Source organism: Schistocerca serialis, chromosome 7 (genome assembly GCF_023864345.2).
Source record: "Schistocerca serialis cubense isolate TAMUIC-IGC-003099 chromosome 7, iqSchSeri2.2, whole genome shotgun sequence".
Taxonomy (NCBI): domain Eukaryota; kingdom Metazoa; phylum Arthropoda; class Insecta; order Orthoptera; family Acrididae; genus Schistocerca; species Schistocerca serialis.
The window spans coordinates 192,600,329-192,619,958 of NC_064644.1; the positions used below are offsets into that span (position 1 = coordinate 192,600,329).

Genomic DNA, 19,630 nt, shown 5'->3' on the forward strand with positions numbered 1-19,630 from the left:
AAATGATCGTAATTTCTTGGGAAGAGTGATAACATGTGATGAATATTGGTTTTTCACAAGTGATCCAGATCCATGCACCAAGAGCGAATAGCTTGAATGAGCACGTCGAGACTCAAAGCAATGATGATTGTTTTTTTTTTTCTGATATTCATGGAACTGTATATCTTCACTGGATTCTTGGAGGTCAGACTATTAATTGACATTACCACCTTGAGGTTCTTGCTCAACTCTGCGGGAAAGTAAGAATCCAAGTTGTGAAAGAACAAGTGTGCGTCAAGACAGTGCACTAGTTCATACTGCATTGTCTGTTTAGAGGTCTCTAGTGAAGTACAGCATCCTAGTGTTTGACCATGCACCATGATTTTTATCTTTTCCCCAAGGCCAAATCAACATTAAAAGGGACAAGATTTCAGTCCACTGAAGGGGCATGTGTCATCAAGGATCTCACAAAGGAAGACTTCCAGCATTGTTTCCATCAGTGGAAAATTCGTATGGAGCATTGTAGGGATAGATGAGGGTAATATATTAAGGGTGACAATAACTAAATATGTACGGTTCTGAAGTAAAATATTTACAGCAATAATCCCATTATTTTATAGTCACACCTCATATTGCATTCCAAAGATGGAACAACATGCTCTTAAGCAGGCGGTCATAATTTTTAGCTCAACAGTTGAATTTAAAATTTTTTAAAGTGATTGTATTGTGCGTGTTTAGTTTAAGTAGAAAAATTGGAATACAATCTCTCAAATATTTCTTTGGTTTGAATTGCTTATTACCAGTGGATATTCGTTTGTAATTGGTGAAAGTTGATAATGCATGCAACCCTCTATCATTTTCAAGTTATCCATCTTAGATTTTTTAAGCGTTCACTTTGTACTACTTCTTTTTTGTGTTCTGACTTGTGCCAGATGTTAAAAAAAAAGATCCCATATATACATCTATACCTCACAAACCACTTCCAATGCATGTTTGAGGGTACATCTGATACAGCATCATTTTCTCCCTTTCTGTTCCATTAATTTTGTGAATGATGTGCTGGATGAACAACTATTGGTAAGCGTCTGTATGAGCTCTAATTCCTCTGACTCTCATGGCATAGTCATTTTGTGATACGTATGTGGGAGGAAGTGATATGTTGCCTTACCCTTCTTCGAACATGGACTCTCAAAATTTTAGAATAAAATTCTGCATCATGGACAATGCCCGCTTTTAGTGTTTGCCTCCAGAGTTTGATAAAAGTTTCAGGGATGCTCTCACACATGCTGAACAAACACTCCTTTATTTTTGATGTTTTTTATCTCCACTATAAATCCTACAAGGTAGGAGTCTCAGATCGATGGACAGTGCCGTTGAGTTTGTAAAGAAAACAATTTCATTTGTCAAAATTAAGAATAATGTCTTTTTGGATGTTGTCTGTATCAACAATAAAGGATGCTCTTACTGTTGTGAATATTCTTGGCAGCAAATTAAAGTTCAATGAATTCTAATCCAGATATGAAATCCTCAGTGACTGTGGTGTTTTCCCTATGATGTACATACAAATGGATCATTGCACCCCAATGTCAGCAATATTAGGCCACCTACATATTTGCTGGAAAAATACGTGATGGAAATACTAAGCCCTTATTTGGGCAAATGCACTCATCATATCTGCAATTCTGTGGACTTTGCAAAAAGCCTCAGCAACTTCAGGGTGAAAGACTTAGATATTATGGTGAGCTTTGATGTCATTTCATTAATCACCAGTGTACCTCTATGAGAGTCAGTAGAATCTATTGGCCAGAAATTTGACGAGAAGACCACCGACCTTCCCATGTATGTCCTGGCCCCCACGCATTTTTTGTTTAATGGAGAATACTATGAGGAGGTGGTAGGAGTCGCAATGGACAGCCCACTCTCAGCTGTGGTCACTAATTTGTATATGGAGAACTTCAAGGAGGAAGCCCTGGCATCACCCAAATGGAAACCCGTTTTTTTCCTGTTATGTGGATAACACATTTCATCATCTGGTTCCATGGAAGGGACAAACTCCTTGATTTCCTTACACATTTGAACTCTGTACATCGCAACACCAAATTCACCATGGAGACTGAAGCAGAGGGAAGATTCCTGGACATCATAGTCAACAAAGGAGCTGATGGCACCCTGCACCACAGTCTGTATCAGAAGAAAATGCACACGGACCTGTGTTTGTGTGCAGGCAGCTGCCACCACCCAACACAGAGGAATGGGGTACTAAATGCACCAATACACAGGGCGTGCACCATTTCAGATACAGAGTGTCTGCCTCAGAAGCTGGAACACCTTAGAACTGTATTCTGAGAAAAGAGGTATTCAGAATGGCAGATTAGGCACGCTTTCCAGCCCACCACAATAGTACAACCTGTGGAGGCCGAAGAAGCCACGGAGAAAGAGGCAGCCACTGCCTTTATACTGTATACTGATCAGGAAAAATTGGATGCCTATTTTGCCAAGTGTAGACTGTCTTTTGCCTTCCCAATAAAACATGAGCATTATTGGAAAGCATCAAAGATCATGTTGGTTTGCAGAAGGCCGGCTTATATGAGATTCCATGTCAGTGCAGGAAGACATATATTGGACACACAGTGCACGCCATCAAAGATTGTTGCTGAGACCACCAGAGGCACACCGATTGATGTATCCCACCAAATCAGCAGTTACAGACCACTATTTGTCCAAGAATCACATGTTGTTGTTGTTGTTGTTGTTGTTGTGGTCTTCAGTTCTGAGACTGGTTTGATGCAGCTCTCCATGCTACTCTATCCTGTGCAAGCTTTTTCATCTCCCAGTACCTACTGCAACCTACATCCTTCTGAATCTGCTTAGTGTATTCATCTCTTGGTCTCCCTCTACGATTTTTACCCTCCACGCTGCCCTCCAATACTAAATTGGTGATCCCTTGATGCCTCAGAACATGTCCTACCAACTGATCCCTTCTTCTGGTCAAGTTGTGCCACAAACTTCTCTTCTCCCCAATCCTATTCAATACTTCCTCATTAGTTATGTGATCTACCCATCTAATCTTCAGCATTCTTCTGTAGCACCACATTTCGAAAGCTTCTATTCTCTTCTTGTCCAAACTATTTATCGTCCATGTTTCACCTCCATACATGGCTACACTCCATACGAATACTTTCAGAAATGACTTCCTGACACTTAAATCAATACTGGATGTTAACAAATTTCTCTTCTTCAGAAACGCTTTCCTTGCCATAGCCAGCCTACATTTTATATCCTCTCTACTTCGACCATCATCAGTTACTTTGCTCCCCAAATAGCAAAACTCCTTTACTACTTTAAGTGTCTCATTTCCTAATCTAATTCCCTCAGCATCACCCGACTTAATTGGACTACATTCCATTATCCTTGTTTTGCTTTTGTTGATGTTTATCTTATATCCTCCTTTCAAGACACTGTCCATTCCATTCAACTGCTCTTCCAAGTCCTTTGCTGTCTCTGACAGAATTACAATGTCATCGGCGAACCTCAAAGTTTTTATTTCTTCTCCATGAATTTTAATACCTACCCCTAATTTTTCTTTTGTTTCCTTTACTGCTTGCTCAATATACAGATTGAACAACATCGGGGAGAGGCTACAACCCTGTCTCACTCCCTTCCCAACCACTGCTTCCCTTTCATGTCCCTCGACTCTTGTAACTGCCATCTGGTTTCTGTACAAATTGTAAATAGCCTTTCGCTCCCTGTATTTTACCTCTGCCACCTTTAGAATTTGAAAGAGAGTATTCCAGTCAACATTGTCAAAAGCTTTCTCTAAGTCTACAAATGCTAGAAACGTAGGTTTGCCTTTCCTTAATCTTTCTTCTAAGATAAGTCGTAAGGTCAGTATTGCCTCACGTGTTCCTGTGTTTCTACGGAATCCAAACTGATCTTCCCCAAGGTTGGCTTCTACTAGTTTTTCCATTCGTCTGTAAAGAATTCGTGTTAGTATTTTGCAGCTGTGACTTATTAAGCTGATAGTTCGGTAATTTTCACATCTGTCAACACCTGCTTTCTTTGGGATTGGAATTATTATGTTCTTCTTGAAGTCTGAGGGTATTTCGCCTGTTACATACATCTTGCTCACCAGATGGTAGAGTTTTGTCAGGAATGGCTCTCCCACGGCCGTCAGTAGTTCCAATGGAATATTGTCTACTCCGGGGGCCTTGTTTCGACTCAGGTCTTTCAGTGCTCTGTCAAACTCTTCACGCAGTATCATATCTCCCATTTCATCTTCATCTACATCCTCTTCCATTTCCATAATATTGTCCTCAAGTACATCGCCCTTGTATAGACCCTCTATATACTCCTTCCATCTTTCTGCTTTCCCTTCTTTGCTTAGAACTGGGTTTCCATCTGAGCTCTTGATATTCATACAAGTCGTTCTCTTATCTCCAAAGGTCTCTTTAATTTTCCTGTAGGTGGTATCTATCTTACCCCTAGTGAGATAGGCCTCTACATCCTTACATTTGTCCTCTAGCCATCCCTGCTTAGCCATTTTGCAATTCCTGTCGATCTCATTTTTGAGACGTTTGTATTCCTTTTTGCCTGTTTCACTTACTGCATTTTTATATTTTCTCCTTTCATCAATTAAATTCACTATTTCTTCTGTTACCCAAGGATTTCTACTAGCCCTCGTCTTTTTACCTACTTGATCCTCTGCTGCCTTCACTACTTCATCCCTCAAAGCTACCCATTCTTCTTCTACTGTATTTATTTCCCCCATTCCTGTCAATTGCTCCCTTATGCTCTCCCTGAATCTCTGTACAACCTCTGGTTCTTTTAGTTTATCCAGGTCCCATCTCCTTAAATTCCCACCTTCTTGCAGTTTCTTCAGTTTTAATCTACAGGTCATAACCAATAGATTGTGGTCAGAGTCCACACCTGCCCCTGGAAATGTCTTACAATTTAAAACCTGGTTCCTAAATCTCTGTCTTACCATTATATAATCTATCTGATACCTTTTAGTATCTCCAGGGTTCTTCCATGTATACAACCTTCTTTCATGATTCTTAAACCAAGTGTTAGTTATGATTATGTTGTGCTCTGTGCAAAATTCTACAAGGCGGCTTCCTCTTTCATTTCTGTCCCCCAATCCATATTCACCTACTATGTTTCCTTCTCTCCCTTTTCCTACACTCGAATTCCAGTCACCCATGACTATTAAATTTTCGTCTCCCTTCACAATCTGAATAATTTCTTTTATTTCATCATACATTTCTTCAATTTCTTCGTCATCTGCAGAGCTAGTTGGCATATAAACTTGTACTACTGTAGTAGGTGTGGGCTTCGTATCTATCTTGGCCACAATAATGCGTTCACTATGCTGTTTGTAGTAGCTTACCCGCATTCCTATTTTCCTATTCATTATTAAACCTACTCCTGCATTACCCCTATTTGATTTTGTGTTTATAACCCTGTAGTCACCTGACCAGAAGTCTTGTTCCTCCTGCCACCGAACTTCACTAATTCCCACTATATCTAACTTCAACCTATCCATTTCCCTTTTTAAATTTTCTAACCTACCTGCCCGATTAAGGGATCTGACATTCCACGCTCCGATCCGTAGAACGCCAGTTTTCTTTCTCCTGATAACGACATCCTCTTGAGTAGTCCCCGCCCGGAGATCCGAATGGGGGACTATTTTACCTCCAGAATATTTTACCCAAGAGGACGCCATCATCATGTAATCATACAGTAAAGCTGCATGCCCTCGGGAAAAATTACGGCTGTAGTTTCCCCTTGCTTTCAGCCGTTCGCAGTACCAGCACAGCAAGGCCGTTTTGGTTATTGTTACAAGGCCAGATCAGTCAATCATCCAGACTGTTGCCCTTGCAACTACTGAAAAGGCTGCTGCCCCTCTTCAGGAACCACACGTTTGTCTTGCCTCTCAACAGATACCTCTCCGTTGTGGTTGCACCTACGGTACGGCTATCTGTATCGCTGAGGCACGCAAGCCTCCCCACCAACGGCAAGGTCCATGGTTCATGATGAAGTTCATGATGAAGTACAAATGTACCAGGATCTTGGCACCAACTTCCAGATACTGGGGCAGCGTTGTTAGAAAGGTCATAGAACTTTGCACCAGGGACAATATCATCAACAGAGATTGCAGCTATAATCTTAGCAAGGCTGGGGAACCAGCACTGAGTTTAATAAAGAAGACTCTCAGCAGACAAAATGATCAGGAGACAATGGCGGACTGTGAACTTACATTGATGCTATTACAGACACCGATGTTAGCATCTCTGTGACTGCTGATGCTCAACAGCAGGCAGGGACTGTGAAGGGAGTGGCTCATGGGGGCAGGCGATATTAGTGGCCGCACGTCCTCAGGAACTTAGTTTGTCAGCGCACCCAACGATGGCAACATATCTGACCATTGAATTATTGTGCCTGTTGGACACTGTGAACTGGTGGTACACCCATGAACTGTTCAAGCTACATACAAGTAAAGCTGTGAGTGCCGGGCGTGAGTCGTACTTCGGTAGCTCAGATGGTAGAGCACTTGCCCGCGAAAGGCAAAGGTCCCGAGTTCGAGTCTCGGCCGGGCACACAGTTTTAATCTGCCAGGAAGTTTCGTTACATACAAATAGTTTAAAAATACCAATTTTCTCATCAGAATATTCCATAATTGTGGCAGATTTGTTCATGCTGTTTGCGAAACACGTAATAGCTCGAGTGCAAATGAAGGGTGATCCATTACATTTAGCCCACATTTAAATTGTTTGGTTACAAATCATATCCAGTGTCTTGGATGGTCTTGTACAGGTGATTCAAACCAACATATTATTCCATGGAACAACATATCCTTTGGGAAAAGTCTGAAGTTAAGTTATTCCAGCATCATTGCCAACTTGGATACCAGTAACCTCCTCCTAGAATTATCCCATGGCCATAGAGTTCAGTCTGTAATATCACTGAGTGTATATATCCATCATCTCTCTGATCTTCATTGTGGTCTTCATCTGTCCACATTGAGCTGATATGCAAACTTCATCACTGTTCCTTATGCTGCTCTGTGACCTGTTTTCTCAGTGATTGGTTTCATGTTTGCCCACAAACTGATAGTGGTGTTACTTACGCAGTCAGACAGTCACATGTTATTAGATGACACTGATGGATTGCTCAGTGAGATTTGTTATTGACCAACACATTGTAGCAGATACAGTGCAAGTTCAAGCACAGTTTTAAGTACTTGGGCACTAAGTTGGAGTAGAATTTTGCTGTTGCATAGATAGCCTGTTACTTTTATGCCATTGCATTGATGCTGCATTGATCCTGGTTCAAGTATCATCATTTGTGATACCAGCACATTGCATACAGGATCTGAAGTAGTGAAACCTTCTCTAGTATGTTGCCTCTTAATGTAATGAAACCAGGGACTTGAATGATTATTAAGTATTTGGTCAGATGGAAGACTGTTCCTCAGCTAGAAAATGTAGAGGAGGCCCCAGCAGTGAATTACATGGAAAGCCCAGTCAGACCTCTCTCTGCATGAAAGTCACCATTGCTTGGAATAAAAGTATACAGTCTGGAAAACTTAAATGTACTACGTAAAGGCCTTATCTGATGCCTTATAGTTGCCCAGACTTTAAGCCACATAAAAAAGTTCTCAAAGAGGTTTTTACAATTTGCAAACTGTATCGTAACTGTGGTGTAAACACAGGTTGCTGAAGAACCAAGTAAGAAGCTTCTATTTATTCCATTTTGTTTGTCATTGGTGGACTTAATTAACTGGGAGCATCCTCAGGCCTCTCTTGAAAATTCAGCTTTCAAGGGGCATGTAAAAATAATTTATCATTCTGAACATATACTACATTCAAAATTCTGTAAATACATAGATGTTGCACACAATAGAGAGAGATTCATTAACTCAAGAAGTTCAATAAATTCAATCATGAAAGACAGCCTTAAAGAATGTGGAACGACTCAAGTTATAGATTAACAGGCAGAAGCAACAAGTGCTGCTACTTCTGTGTAAGAATAATGAAATGCTGAAATTGTTTATTTGCAGGATGGCATATCCACAATTATACATACCCTTAATATCCCATTCATACAGCAAGGGGCACATGTATTGTGAGGTAGGGCTAGACATAGTTTGCACATGTTAAAATGGATAGGTGTAGCAACTGGTTGCCAGCATTGTATTCTAACTGGTATCGCCAAGAAGCACATTGCAGTCACAATAATCAAAGGTCGTGACAGTGAACTTCACTGACAGAGTATGGATATTTAAGCACCTGAAACCAGCAGAAACTGAAAATATTGTATTAATTCATTTTGCTCAAATTCTCTACCTAGATCTTAAGAGTTAAATCTTTTGCAACCTAACTCATCACTCTGCTATGCATGTTAAGATACTTTATAGTTGCTTATTTTAGAAAATAAAATCCTAACATGACATTAAAGACAAAACTACCACTGACTAAATGCATAGAATGCTTGTTGTTCATTCAAAATACTTCATTCAAAACATCACTGAGATCACATGCACTTGAACAATATTCTGGAAGAATCCCATTGTTTAGATAAATAGTTACTTTAGATAAATAGTTACTTTAGATAAATATAGGTAAATAGATACATATTAGATTTACCTCATATTGTTAACTAAATTATAATTTATCATTTATTTTAGTATAATTATATATGCACCACAGTGTTAATTTTGTATAATAGACTTAAAGTAATTAAGATGGTTTAGTCGATAGCAATATTATTTCAATTGTAAGTCAATAATATTAGAATCTTTCACAAGTGTATTCATCATTTCTTTATTCAGTTTAGGTTATTTAATAATGAATTGTAAATTTTAGGTTTCATTTGAAATTGTAAGGTGTAGAACAGTACTTTCATCTTCAGAATTACATGAGAAACATATACAAAGTTAATGACAATATTATGGAAAGGATAGACTGCTACTCATCACATAGCGGAGGTGCTGAGTTGCAGATGGATACAACAAAAAGAGTGTCAAACAAGTAAGCTTTAGGCCAGAAAGACCTTTTTCGAAAGTAGATAGACACACACACACACACACACACACACACACACACACACACACACACACTGTCTTGGCTGCCGAGACCAGATTGTGAGCAGCTGTTTATGGGGGAAGAAGAAATCATTGTGGTGGCAGAAAGGAGGAGGCTGGGGCAGAGAGGGGAATGGATAACAGGATTGGGGTGGGTGACAGTAAAGTAAAGTGGTGCTTGTGGGAGCATACAGAGCCATGGTTGGGAGAGGGTACGGCTGCTAGGTGCAGACAGGGGGAGAGAAGGGGGACAGAAAAGGAGAGAAATAAAAAAGACTGTGGATGCATTGGAATGGGCGCTGCAGTGATTATAGCTGTTGCGAAATACATTAAATGTATTTGCACATGCGAATATCGATAACCACCAGCTGTGTAATGGAATGATACAGGCACTTCAATGTCATACTTATCCACAGACACAGTGCAAGCAGCTTCAAAGTAAATTGTCATCCCTGTATGGGAATATATGTAATGGATGTACGAGTTCAGAGTAGAGACACTTTGTTGACAACATATGGAAGTTTGGGTCTGGCTGTAAAAAATGGAAATGTCGTGTGGCTAGGGCCTCCCGGCGGGTAGACCGTTCGCCTGGTGCAGGTCTTTCGATTTGACGCCACTTCGGTGACCTGCGTGTCGATGGGGATGAAATGATGATGATTAGGACTACACAACACCCAGTCTCTGAGCGGAGAAAATTTCCGACCCAGCCGGGAATAGAACCCGGGCCCTTAGGATTGACAGTCTGTCACGCTGACCTCTCAGCTACCGGGGCGGACGGTCTGGCTGTGAATCATGCTCGCGTAGGCAAATGGTAAGGTGGCTGATCGCAGTAAGTGGGAAATCCAGTCCGGCACAAGTTTTCATTGTCATCATTCCATTATACAGCTCATTATATGGTTATCCATATCTGCAACTGCAAATACATTTAATGTATGACTTAATGAAGGTTGTGGTCGGGAGGGTTAAGAGACGTAGGATATCTTGCAGGAAGAGTTCTCACCTGGACAATTCAGAAAAGCTGTTGTTGATAGGAAGGATCCAGATTGCACAGGCTGTGAGGCAGTCTATAGAGTGAAGAACTTTGCATTGGGCAATGTACTCAGCAACTGGGTGGTCCAGCTGTTTCTTGATCACAGTTTGTTGGTGGCCATTTATGCGAACAGACAACTTATTGGCTGTCATACTCACATAGATCACAGCACAGTGATTGCAGCGTAGCTTGTCGATCACATGACTAGTTTCACAGGTGCTTGTAGTAGGTGATTGTGGGAGGATGTATGGGACAGTCTTGTTTCTAGGTCTGTTACATGAAGCAAGGGCTTGGGAGTAGAGGTTGTGTAGGGATGGAGGAGAATATTGTAAGGTAGGAGAATATTGTAAGGTCTGGTGGGCAGCAGAATACCAATGTGGGTGCAATGGAAAGGATAGTGGGTAGGAAATTCCTCATTACAGGCCACAATGAGGTAGTTGAAACCCTGGAGGAGGATGTGATTCAATTGCTCCAGTCCTGGGTGGTACTGAGTGATAATGGTAAAACTCTTCTGCAGCTGGATGGTGGGACTTTAGGAGGTGAAAGTTGACCAGAGAGATAACACACAAGGTTGGGAGCATAATTTTGGTCTGTGAAGGTCTCAGTGAGACCATTTGCATATTTCAAGAGGGACTGTTCGTCACTACAGAAGTGATGGCCACAGGTAGCTAGACTGCATGGAAGGGACTTTTTGGTATAGCATGTGTAGCAGCTGTTGAAGTGGAGGTATTGCTGGTGGTTGGTAGGTCTGATATGATTGAGCTACTGATGTAGCAATCTTTGAGTTGGAAGTCGACATCATGGAAGATGGCTTGTTGGATTGAGGAGGCCCAGGTGAAGCAAATGGGGAAGAAGGTGTTGATGTGCTATAGGAATGTGGATGGGGCGTCCTGATCCTCGATCCAGATCACTAACATGTCATCAGTGACTGAACCAGGTGAGGAGTTTGGGATTATGGGTGGCAAGGAAGGGTTCCTCTAGATGGCCCTTCGGATTGGATGGTGCCATGCGGATACCCATTGCGATGCTCTGGATTTGTTTGTAGGTGATGTCTTCAAAGGAGAAGTAATTGTGGGTGAGGATAGAGTTGGTCATGGTGACCAGGTAGGAAGTTGTAGGTATGGAATCTGCTGGGCGTTGGGAATGGTAGTGTTCAATTGCAACAAGGCTATGGGCATTAGGGATGTTAGTGTAAAGGGAGGTGGCATTAGTAGTGACAAGCAGGGCACCTTTTGTTAAAGGAACAGGAACTGTGGAAAGTCGGTGGAGGAAATGGTTGGTATCTTTTATATAGGATGGTAGGTTGTGGGTAATAGGCTAAAGATGTTGGTCTATGAGAGTGGAGGTTCTCTCAGTGGGGGCACAAAACCAGCCACAATGGAGCATCCTGGCTGGTTGGTTTTATGGACTTAGTGAAGCATGTAGAAGGTAGCAGTGCGGGGGAGTGGTAGGGGTGAGGAGGGATGAATCTGACAGCTGGCGGATCCTTCTGCCAGATAATCTGCGCAGTTCGATACAACTGTGATGGAACCTTTGTCAGTAGGTCAGGATGAGGATCAGTTTTTAGGTGGTACATTGTGGTTCTCTCTGCAGATGCTAGTGTATTTTGCATGTTGAGGGTTGTGAGAATGATAGTCAGGCAAGGTTAAGGTTAAGAAATTGTGGAAAGTTAACAGGAGGTGATTTGGGGGGCAGTGGGGATGGCACAAAGTTGGATGGAGGAGTGAACTGAGTCAGGCAGGGTTTGATATTGGTCTTTGGTTGGGATGTTGGCGAAAAAGTGTTTCCACTGTAGGAGTCAGGAGAAGAAGAGAAGGTCTTTACCAAGTCTAGCATGATTGAATTTGGGAGCGGGGCAAAAGGTGAGGCCTCTGGAAAGGACTGATACTTCTGTGATGCTAAGACTTTTGGAAGAAAGCTTCATGACTGTGTTTTGGGACTGTTTAGGTTCTGAACTCTATATGGTGGTGGGAGGGAGTTTTTGAGGGTGGGGTAAATGTAGGAAGTTGTTGCAGAGGTGATGGATTGTGGTAGTCCAAGGCAGGAGTAGGAAGTGATGAGGGTGGAGAGTTTTTTGAGAGCGCATTGTGCATGTTGCTCTGGTTCCTGGAGGGCATGAGATTCAATATGCAGTACCGATCCAGGAATATGGGAGTGCATAGCAGGAGAATTTTGCAGATGGAGAGAAGGTATTGCAGGGTGGTTTGGGCCTGATTGATATGGTTTTGCAGGACTATGTTGGTGAGGGTTAAGAATTGGCAGAATCTGTACAGGCGGAGGTCATTGTGGAAAGAAGGATGGCAGCCGGAGATGGGTAATTCGAGGGCAAGGCCGTTTACAGGGGATTCCATGGCCCAGGCAACAACACTGGAACAGTGTGTTGGACAGGGTTCTGGCTAGGGATAAGGAGGCGTTTCTGTATTGGTGCAGATGGAAGGAGCAAGGACCCATGGTGGAGGCTAAAAATGCGTAAAAATACATAAATAACATAAAAATACATGTGAAAAAAATTCACAAAAGTACACCAAAATATGTGGGAAAAATCATTAAAATAACGGAATGGATGAAGTATGCAGAAACTAGATGAAACCTAAGGAACCAGGCCAATAGTGAAAGGTGAATATCCACTGAAATTGGTGTGATAACACAATGAAATCAAAGAAAAAATAGAGTGTGATGTTGCTTGCAGGTCTGTGGCCAGATATGTCTGAAAAGAGGGACAGCAGATGTGACCAGATAGATGAGGTTAGTTTGTGAGAACTGATATATGAGAGGTGAAGGAGTGGGGGGTGAGGAAGGGTTGGTAGCATGAGTTACAAGTTTGTGTGGCACAGGAAGGTACAGAAAATAACACATGAAAATATACGGGAGTGACACAGGGGGAATGACCTATTTGAAGGTCTAGGATTAATGATATCGGCAGTAGAAATGTGGGACACGAGATGCTGCACTGACAATCAGTGCACCCTTGTAGCCTTGTGTTGTGCGCGGATGAGACAGTTGGTACAGTGTGACTCATAAGTAAGAGCATGCAGTGCAGGAAGGCGACATGTAAAACACAGGAAAGAAGAGAAAGAAGGACAGACGGTGTATAGTAATGCATTAGAAAATAGTAACAAAGGAAAACAGCTCTGGGTTACAGGATGGAAGAAAATCCGTTAGGCAAAATGAAACAATAGAAAATTCAGAATGGAATAATGACAATATTGTGGAAAGAATAGATTACTACTCACCTTACAGAGGAGACATTGAGTCACAGATAGGCACAACAAAAAGACTGTCAAACAAGTACATCTGCAGAAAGAACCACAAACCACCACCTAAAAACTGATCCCGACCTTATTATCTAACCTGCTGACAAAGGCTCCTCCATTGTTGTTTTGAACTGCAAGGATCACCTGGCAGAAGGGCTCTGACAGCTATCACATTTGTCTACCTGCAAACCATACCACAGTGACTCGATTCCAGAAAACCAGCAGCACCCCAGAGTCTGTCTCTCTCCTCAAACTTAGCACTTCCTGCACTTCCACCTTCTAAATGCTTCCTACAGTCCATAAATCCAACACCCAGGACACGCCATTCTGGCCAGTTACTGTGTCCCACTGAGAGAATCTCCATTCTCATAGACACCTCCAGCCTATTACCCACAACCTTCCACCCTATATAAAAGATACCAACAGTTTCCTCACCGACTCTCCACAGTCCTGTTCCTTTACCACATGGTGCCCTTCTCCTCACTATCGATGCCATATCCTCTTACATTAACATCCCTAATGCCCCTGGCCTTGTGGACATTAAACACTACCTTTCCAAAGGCTCAATGGATTCCAAACCTACAACCTCCATCCTGGTCACCATGACCAGATATGTCCTCACCCACAATTGCTTCTCCTTTGACAGCATCACCTACAAACAAATTCAGGGCATGGCAATGGGTACCCGCATGGCACCATCCTATGCCACCCTTTTCATGGGCCATCTAGAGGAACCCCTTCTCACCACCCAGAATCCCAAACTCATTAACTGGTTCAGATTCATTGACAACATTTGTGTGATCTGGACTGAGGATGATGACACACTATCCACATTCCTCCAGGACCTCAACATCTTCTCCTCCATTTCCTTCACCTGGTCTTCCCCAACCCAACAATCCACCTTCCTTGATGTTGACCTCCACCTCAAAGTTTGCTACATCAGTACTCCGTCCATATCAAACCTCCAACCACCAGCAATACCTCCACTTCAACAGTTTCTACCCATTCCATACCAAGAAGACCCTTCCATGCAGCTTAGCCACCTGTGGCCATCGCATCTGTAACGAGGAGCAGTCTCTCTTGAAATATCCCAAGGGCCTCACTGAGTCCTTCACAGACCATAATTACCCTCCCAGCCTTGTACAGAAACAGATATCCCATGACTTGTCTCTCCAGTCATCACCCACCACCCAAAGTCTTACCATCCAGCCACAGTTGAGCACTTGCCTCTTGACTCAGTACCACCTAGGTCTGGAGCAACTGAGTAAGGTTCTCTACGAGGGTTTCAACTACCTCTCATTGTGCCCAGAAATGAGGAATGTCCTACCCACTGTTCTTCCCACCCCACCCACAGTGGTATCCTGCTGCCTACTGAACTGACACAATATCATTGTCTGTCTCTACACAACCCTTGCACCCAACTCCTTGCCTCATGGCTCATATCCCTGTAATAGACCTAGGTGCAAGACTTGTCCCATACTTCCTCCCACCATCACATATCCCATCAAAGGCAGGGCTGTGAAACCAGTCATGTGAACTATAAGTTAAGCTGCAACCAATGTGCTGTGTGACTGTCAAGAATCTGTCTGTCCGCATGAATGGCCGGTGACAAACTGTGGCCAAGAAACAGCTGAACCACCCAGTTGCTGAGCACACTGCCCAACACAACATTCTTCATTTCAATGACCGCTTCAAAGCCTTTGTTATCTGGATCCTTCCTACCAACACTAAATTTTCTGAATTGCGCAGGTGGGAACTCTTCCTGCAATATATCTTACTTTTCCGTAACCCACCTGGCCTCAACCTTTGTTAGTCATTCTCCAGTGCCTATCTGTCCACTTCTGTCTTCCAATTCCAGCACTGCACAGCCCTTATTCCACCAACGCACCCACAGTCTTTTTACTTCAATCCTTTTCCACTCCCCTCCCCTTTTCTTGCCTTCCGTCTAACATCCAAATTGCAACTAACTGTGATACCCTTTCCACACCACGTCCCTGTATGCTCCCACAAGCAGCACTTTACTGTCCCCCACCCCTACCCTTCTCTCCCTCTCCCTCCCCTCCTTACCCCCACTACTCAGATTGCTTCTTCAGTTATGTTCACATGCTCATGTGCACGCATGTGTGTGTGTGTGTGTGTGTGTGTGTGTGTGTGTGTGTGTGTGTGTGTGTGTGTGGGCTGGCACTCGCACGCATGTAAGAAGGCCTTTTCGGCTGAAAGCTTACTTGTTTGACAGTCTTTTTGTTGTGCCTGTCTGCAACTCAACATCTGTGTTATATAGTGAGTAGTAGTCAATATTTTCCATAATATTGTCCATCCTGAATTTTACATTACTTGATATTGTTTAACACAAAAATTGTAGAGTGTCACATAAATACTTGGTAGGTTTAATTCCTGTCACATACCCTAGCAGCCACAGGGTCTTACACTACTGTGGACTATCTGTTTTGCATTTATACATTTTTCTTTTTTTTTCCCACTTACATTATGTGAGAACCTGATGAAATCTTTACTTCTTTTTGCAGTCAAAAGAATCATCATCGGTGCTGAGCTGTGACATATCAGCTGATGATAAATACATAGTGACTGGTTCGGGTGACAAAAAGGCTACAGTTTATGAAGTTATTTATTAATGTTATAAAAAATTTCTTCATAATGTAATACTGAAATAATTTTCCTACTCCCTTGTTTTATTTGGAGTTTCAGATTGTTACATTATTTGTCATTGAAACTGAAATGGACATCAACAGAGATGAACGAAGTATGAAAACAGTATTCTTGAAATCATCTACAAAGATGATTGCCAATGACAGCTATTTTAGTTTTAATTTCAAAGTATCTGAACTTAAATTATTTTTCTCTTTAACAAAAAGAGTGTGTGTGTGTGTGTGTGTGTGTGTGTGTGTGTGTGTGGGCGTGTGCACGTGCTCGCGCGTGCGTGCGTGCGCATGTTCATGTGTGTGCATGCTTGTGATGCCATTGCACATGTATGTTTGAATGAATGTCACAGAAAGAATTAGAATAAAATAAAGTTGTGAATGTTAAATTTCTTGTATTACAGTACATGAAAGCTTAAAGGATAATAGTACGAATGATTTCGTGCTATTTAAATAAGCAGGGGTTAGTGTGTTAATAATGAACATAATATTGTTCTCCAATAGTTGACAGTATTTTTACTACAACAGAAAAATCTTTTACATGCCATCAATCTGTGTTAATTAAGTGACTGACTTCCAAGGCTCTCTAGCTGTAGAGATGTTATTTCCTGTGTACATTCCTTTGTTTAATTTTTAAGGAACTGTGGCAAAAATGAGCCTTAAGGTATGGCTCTTATATTATCAATGCCTGTAAATTTTCGCCCCATTTACTGGTCACAAATGTATCTACATGAGTGCTTGCTTATGTATACCACAAGGAAAGAAAGCACACATGCGTAGTAAAACATGCACTTTTGTAACTTTAGCTGTCAAGGAGAGATGAGTTTAAATGAGAACTCTGATGAACTTGGGTGAATTTTCTTGGTGGAGTGAATATTCAAAGAAGTTTTGGGTTTGCTGCTGGCTGTTGTTAATTACAGTCCATGATAATTCCACTGGGCACCTGCCAGTCATCTTCAGATGAGCCATCGAACACTCAAGATGATTTTCCCCATATCACAGTTTATTATTATCATGCTGTATATATTCCACACATGTTTAAGATAGCAGTGAGAGATTGACCGCACTACGTTACTGGCTGACCCACCACTGGGTGCTGCCTGCAGGGTAGTGTGATCAGTTTCCCATTACTATCTTAATGCATATGTGGAATACACATACCATGGTAATTAATTGTGGGATGGGGGAAATCATCTTAAGTCTTCACTGGCTCACCTGAAGATGACTGGAAGGTGCCTAGTCAAAATAATGTGCCAATGACTGGCAGCAGGTTTGATTAACTTGAAGGATAGAGGAGGAGAAGGAGGAGGAGGAGGAGAGAGAGAGAGAGAGAGAGAGAGAGAGAGAGAGAGAGAGAGAGAATTTATTTTTGTTTCTAAATACATCCATCAGATGTTAAGGGAATGTATGTTCTCGATTTTAAATAGGATTTGTTCTCTCTCTATATATATCCATGTTGGATAATTTTGTTTGTAACTTTATTTTGAAGAGTAATATCACTGCAATGTAATTTCTTTCAGCAAAGAGAAATTTGAAAAAAATTGTAGATTTGCCTGTATCAGGTGCTTTCTGTATAACTGTAAATAGAATCCCTCCTGGTTACCCCCACAGTTGAAAATTTAATATATAACTGATTGTGGGATTTGTTTTCATTTTGTAGCCCTCATTCTTGTTACAAAGGAGACATATCTTGAAAATGTGTCAGGAGATAGTATGTGGATGAGGAGGGAGGCACCAGGTATATGTGAGCTCACAAAAATGACTAAGATGACTATGAAAATTTTGCAAATTAAAAACCATTACACTCCTTGAATCATATGTTACCACAGTTTTCTGTATATGGGGAAGGAATTGAGATAACAGTGTTGTATTACTGTATTTTTTTAAGGATTAGGTAGATTCTGGCAATTAGTTCATCAAAATTATGATTCAAATAGTCAACTAAGAAATAGAATTGTTATGTCTTTGAACCATTCAGGCCATATTTGATCCTTCATTTGCAGTTCTACAGAAAGGAACCATTGAATGTTACAATTATTTTGTTAGCCATTGTTGTTACAGGCATTGAAAATGTAAATTACAAAACTCAATTTTTTCTGGACAGTGTACTTCACAGCAATCAGTGCATTTTAATCCATTAGTTGTAATGGAGGAATAACAAATGTATCAAACTCAGAATGCAATAACAGGCACAGCCAGTTGATGTAAATCAGGGATTTATTTTTCTGAAAGTATGGTTAGCTGTAGCACACCAATTTAAACCCTTCCTATCACTTTTATACTAGCATCTCAGAAGATCAAGATCTGTATGTGTGAATGTTATTTGATCAAATTACATATTTTTGAAGTCAACCTGATTTTTTTTTCTTTTGAAATGGTGCAGTGTGATAGTGGAAGTTTAATTCAATTAATTTTGCTTTGTCAGATGATGTAATGTGACAGATACCTCAGCACGAATTAAGTGTGCTTTTTTCTCTTTTTTTCGTTGATCACATCTCTGTTAATCAAAATGCTTGGCAATATGAGAACTGTTTCAAACTCTCATGCTGATAGGTCTATTTGTTGTTGAACATCTGATTGCATTGCATCATTGCAACCCACAGACAGACATAATAAAGGGAGTGTGTTTTACGACATTCACATTTGTTTTTATGGATATTCTGCCTTGACTATGCAGTTGACACATTATCTCCTCAGAGTTTTATTTTCTACACATTATGTATTGTAACAGTATTTCATGATGTAAGCCTGTTACATTTTAAATATAAGCCCTGTAATGGGCACCTCTTATTACAGAAACTAACAAAACAAAATGTGAAGTGGCTATTTGCTATGTTTATCTCAGGGGTTTCTTTCATAAGCTGCACAGATAATGGATTTTTTTAACTGAAGCAGAATACATTTTCTTTCAGCAGATGACATTCATGTACAATAAAGAAACCAAATGAATGAAAGAAAATATAGAATTTTTTTCTAATAAAAAACTGAAAATATTACATACATGCTACAAATTTAATTTCCTGCTGCTGGTAATAATTTTAAAAAATGTTACCATTTATTATTAAGAAAAATACAACTGTAAAAAATGCAGCTATTGCAATAAATGTTAGGCCTTTTTCAAATTCTAAAAGTTCTCTATTATTTTAAAAACCACTAGAGATATATTACAGGATCTGCAATGTTTATATGGAATACTACAATGTGGGACAAATAAAAGTGGCCTGGATGAGTGTCTAAGACTGGATCTGAATGTATGCATTAATGGAGGAGGAAAATACCTACAGTTACTACCAAGAGGATGGAGCAGCTGCCCACACACCCAACCAAACATTAGAGCACATTTACATAATGTTAATACCTGGCAGAGTTGTTAGCAGAGGTCAGTCTTGTTGTGGCCACCCAGATCACCAGATCTGACAGTGTGTGATTACTGTGTTTGGGGAGCTCTCAAGTCTAAGGCATATCGGAATGACCCTCATAGTCTTCAAGAAGTGCAACAGAACATTTTGAATGAGATTGCAGCAATTCTAGCAGCAATGATCCTCCTCCAGCAACTTGCCGACCTGGGCCCAAAAGTGCCAAGAGATGAATGGTGGTCGCTTTCAACACCTGCTGTAGTCAGGTTAGT

General features: G+C 41.1%; 1 protein-coding gene across 1 annotated transcript in view; it reads left to right on the plus strand.

Annotated features, from left to right (window-relative positions):
- The window catches only part of LOC126412196 (protein groucho), a 697,281-nt gene extending 678,191 nt beyond the window's left edge, over positions 1 to 19,090 (plus strand). The window contains exon 18 of the mRNA XM_050081679.1: positions 15,871 to 19,090. Coding sequence (XP_049937636.1) covers positions 15,871 to 15,978 — 108 coding nt within the window. The 3' untranslated portion in view covers positions 15,979 to 19,090. The remainder of the gene's footprint in view (positions 1 to 15,870) is intronic.
- The last annotated feature ends 540 nt before the right edge of the window (positions 19,091 to 19,630 follow it).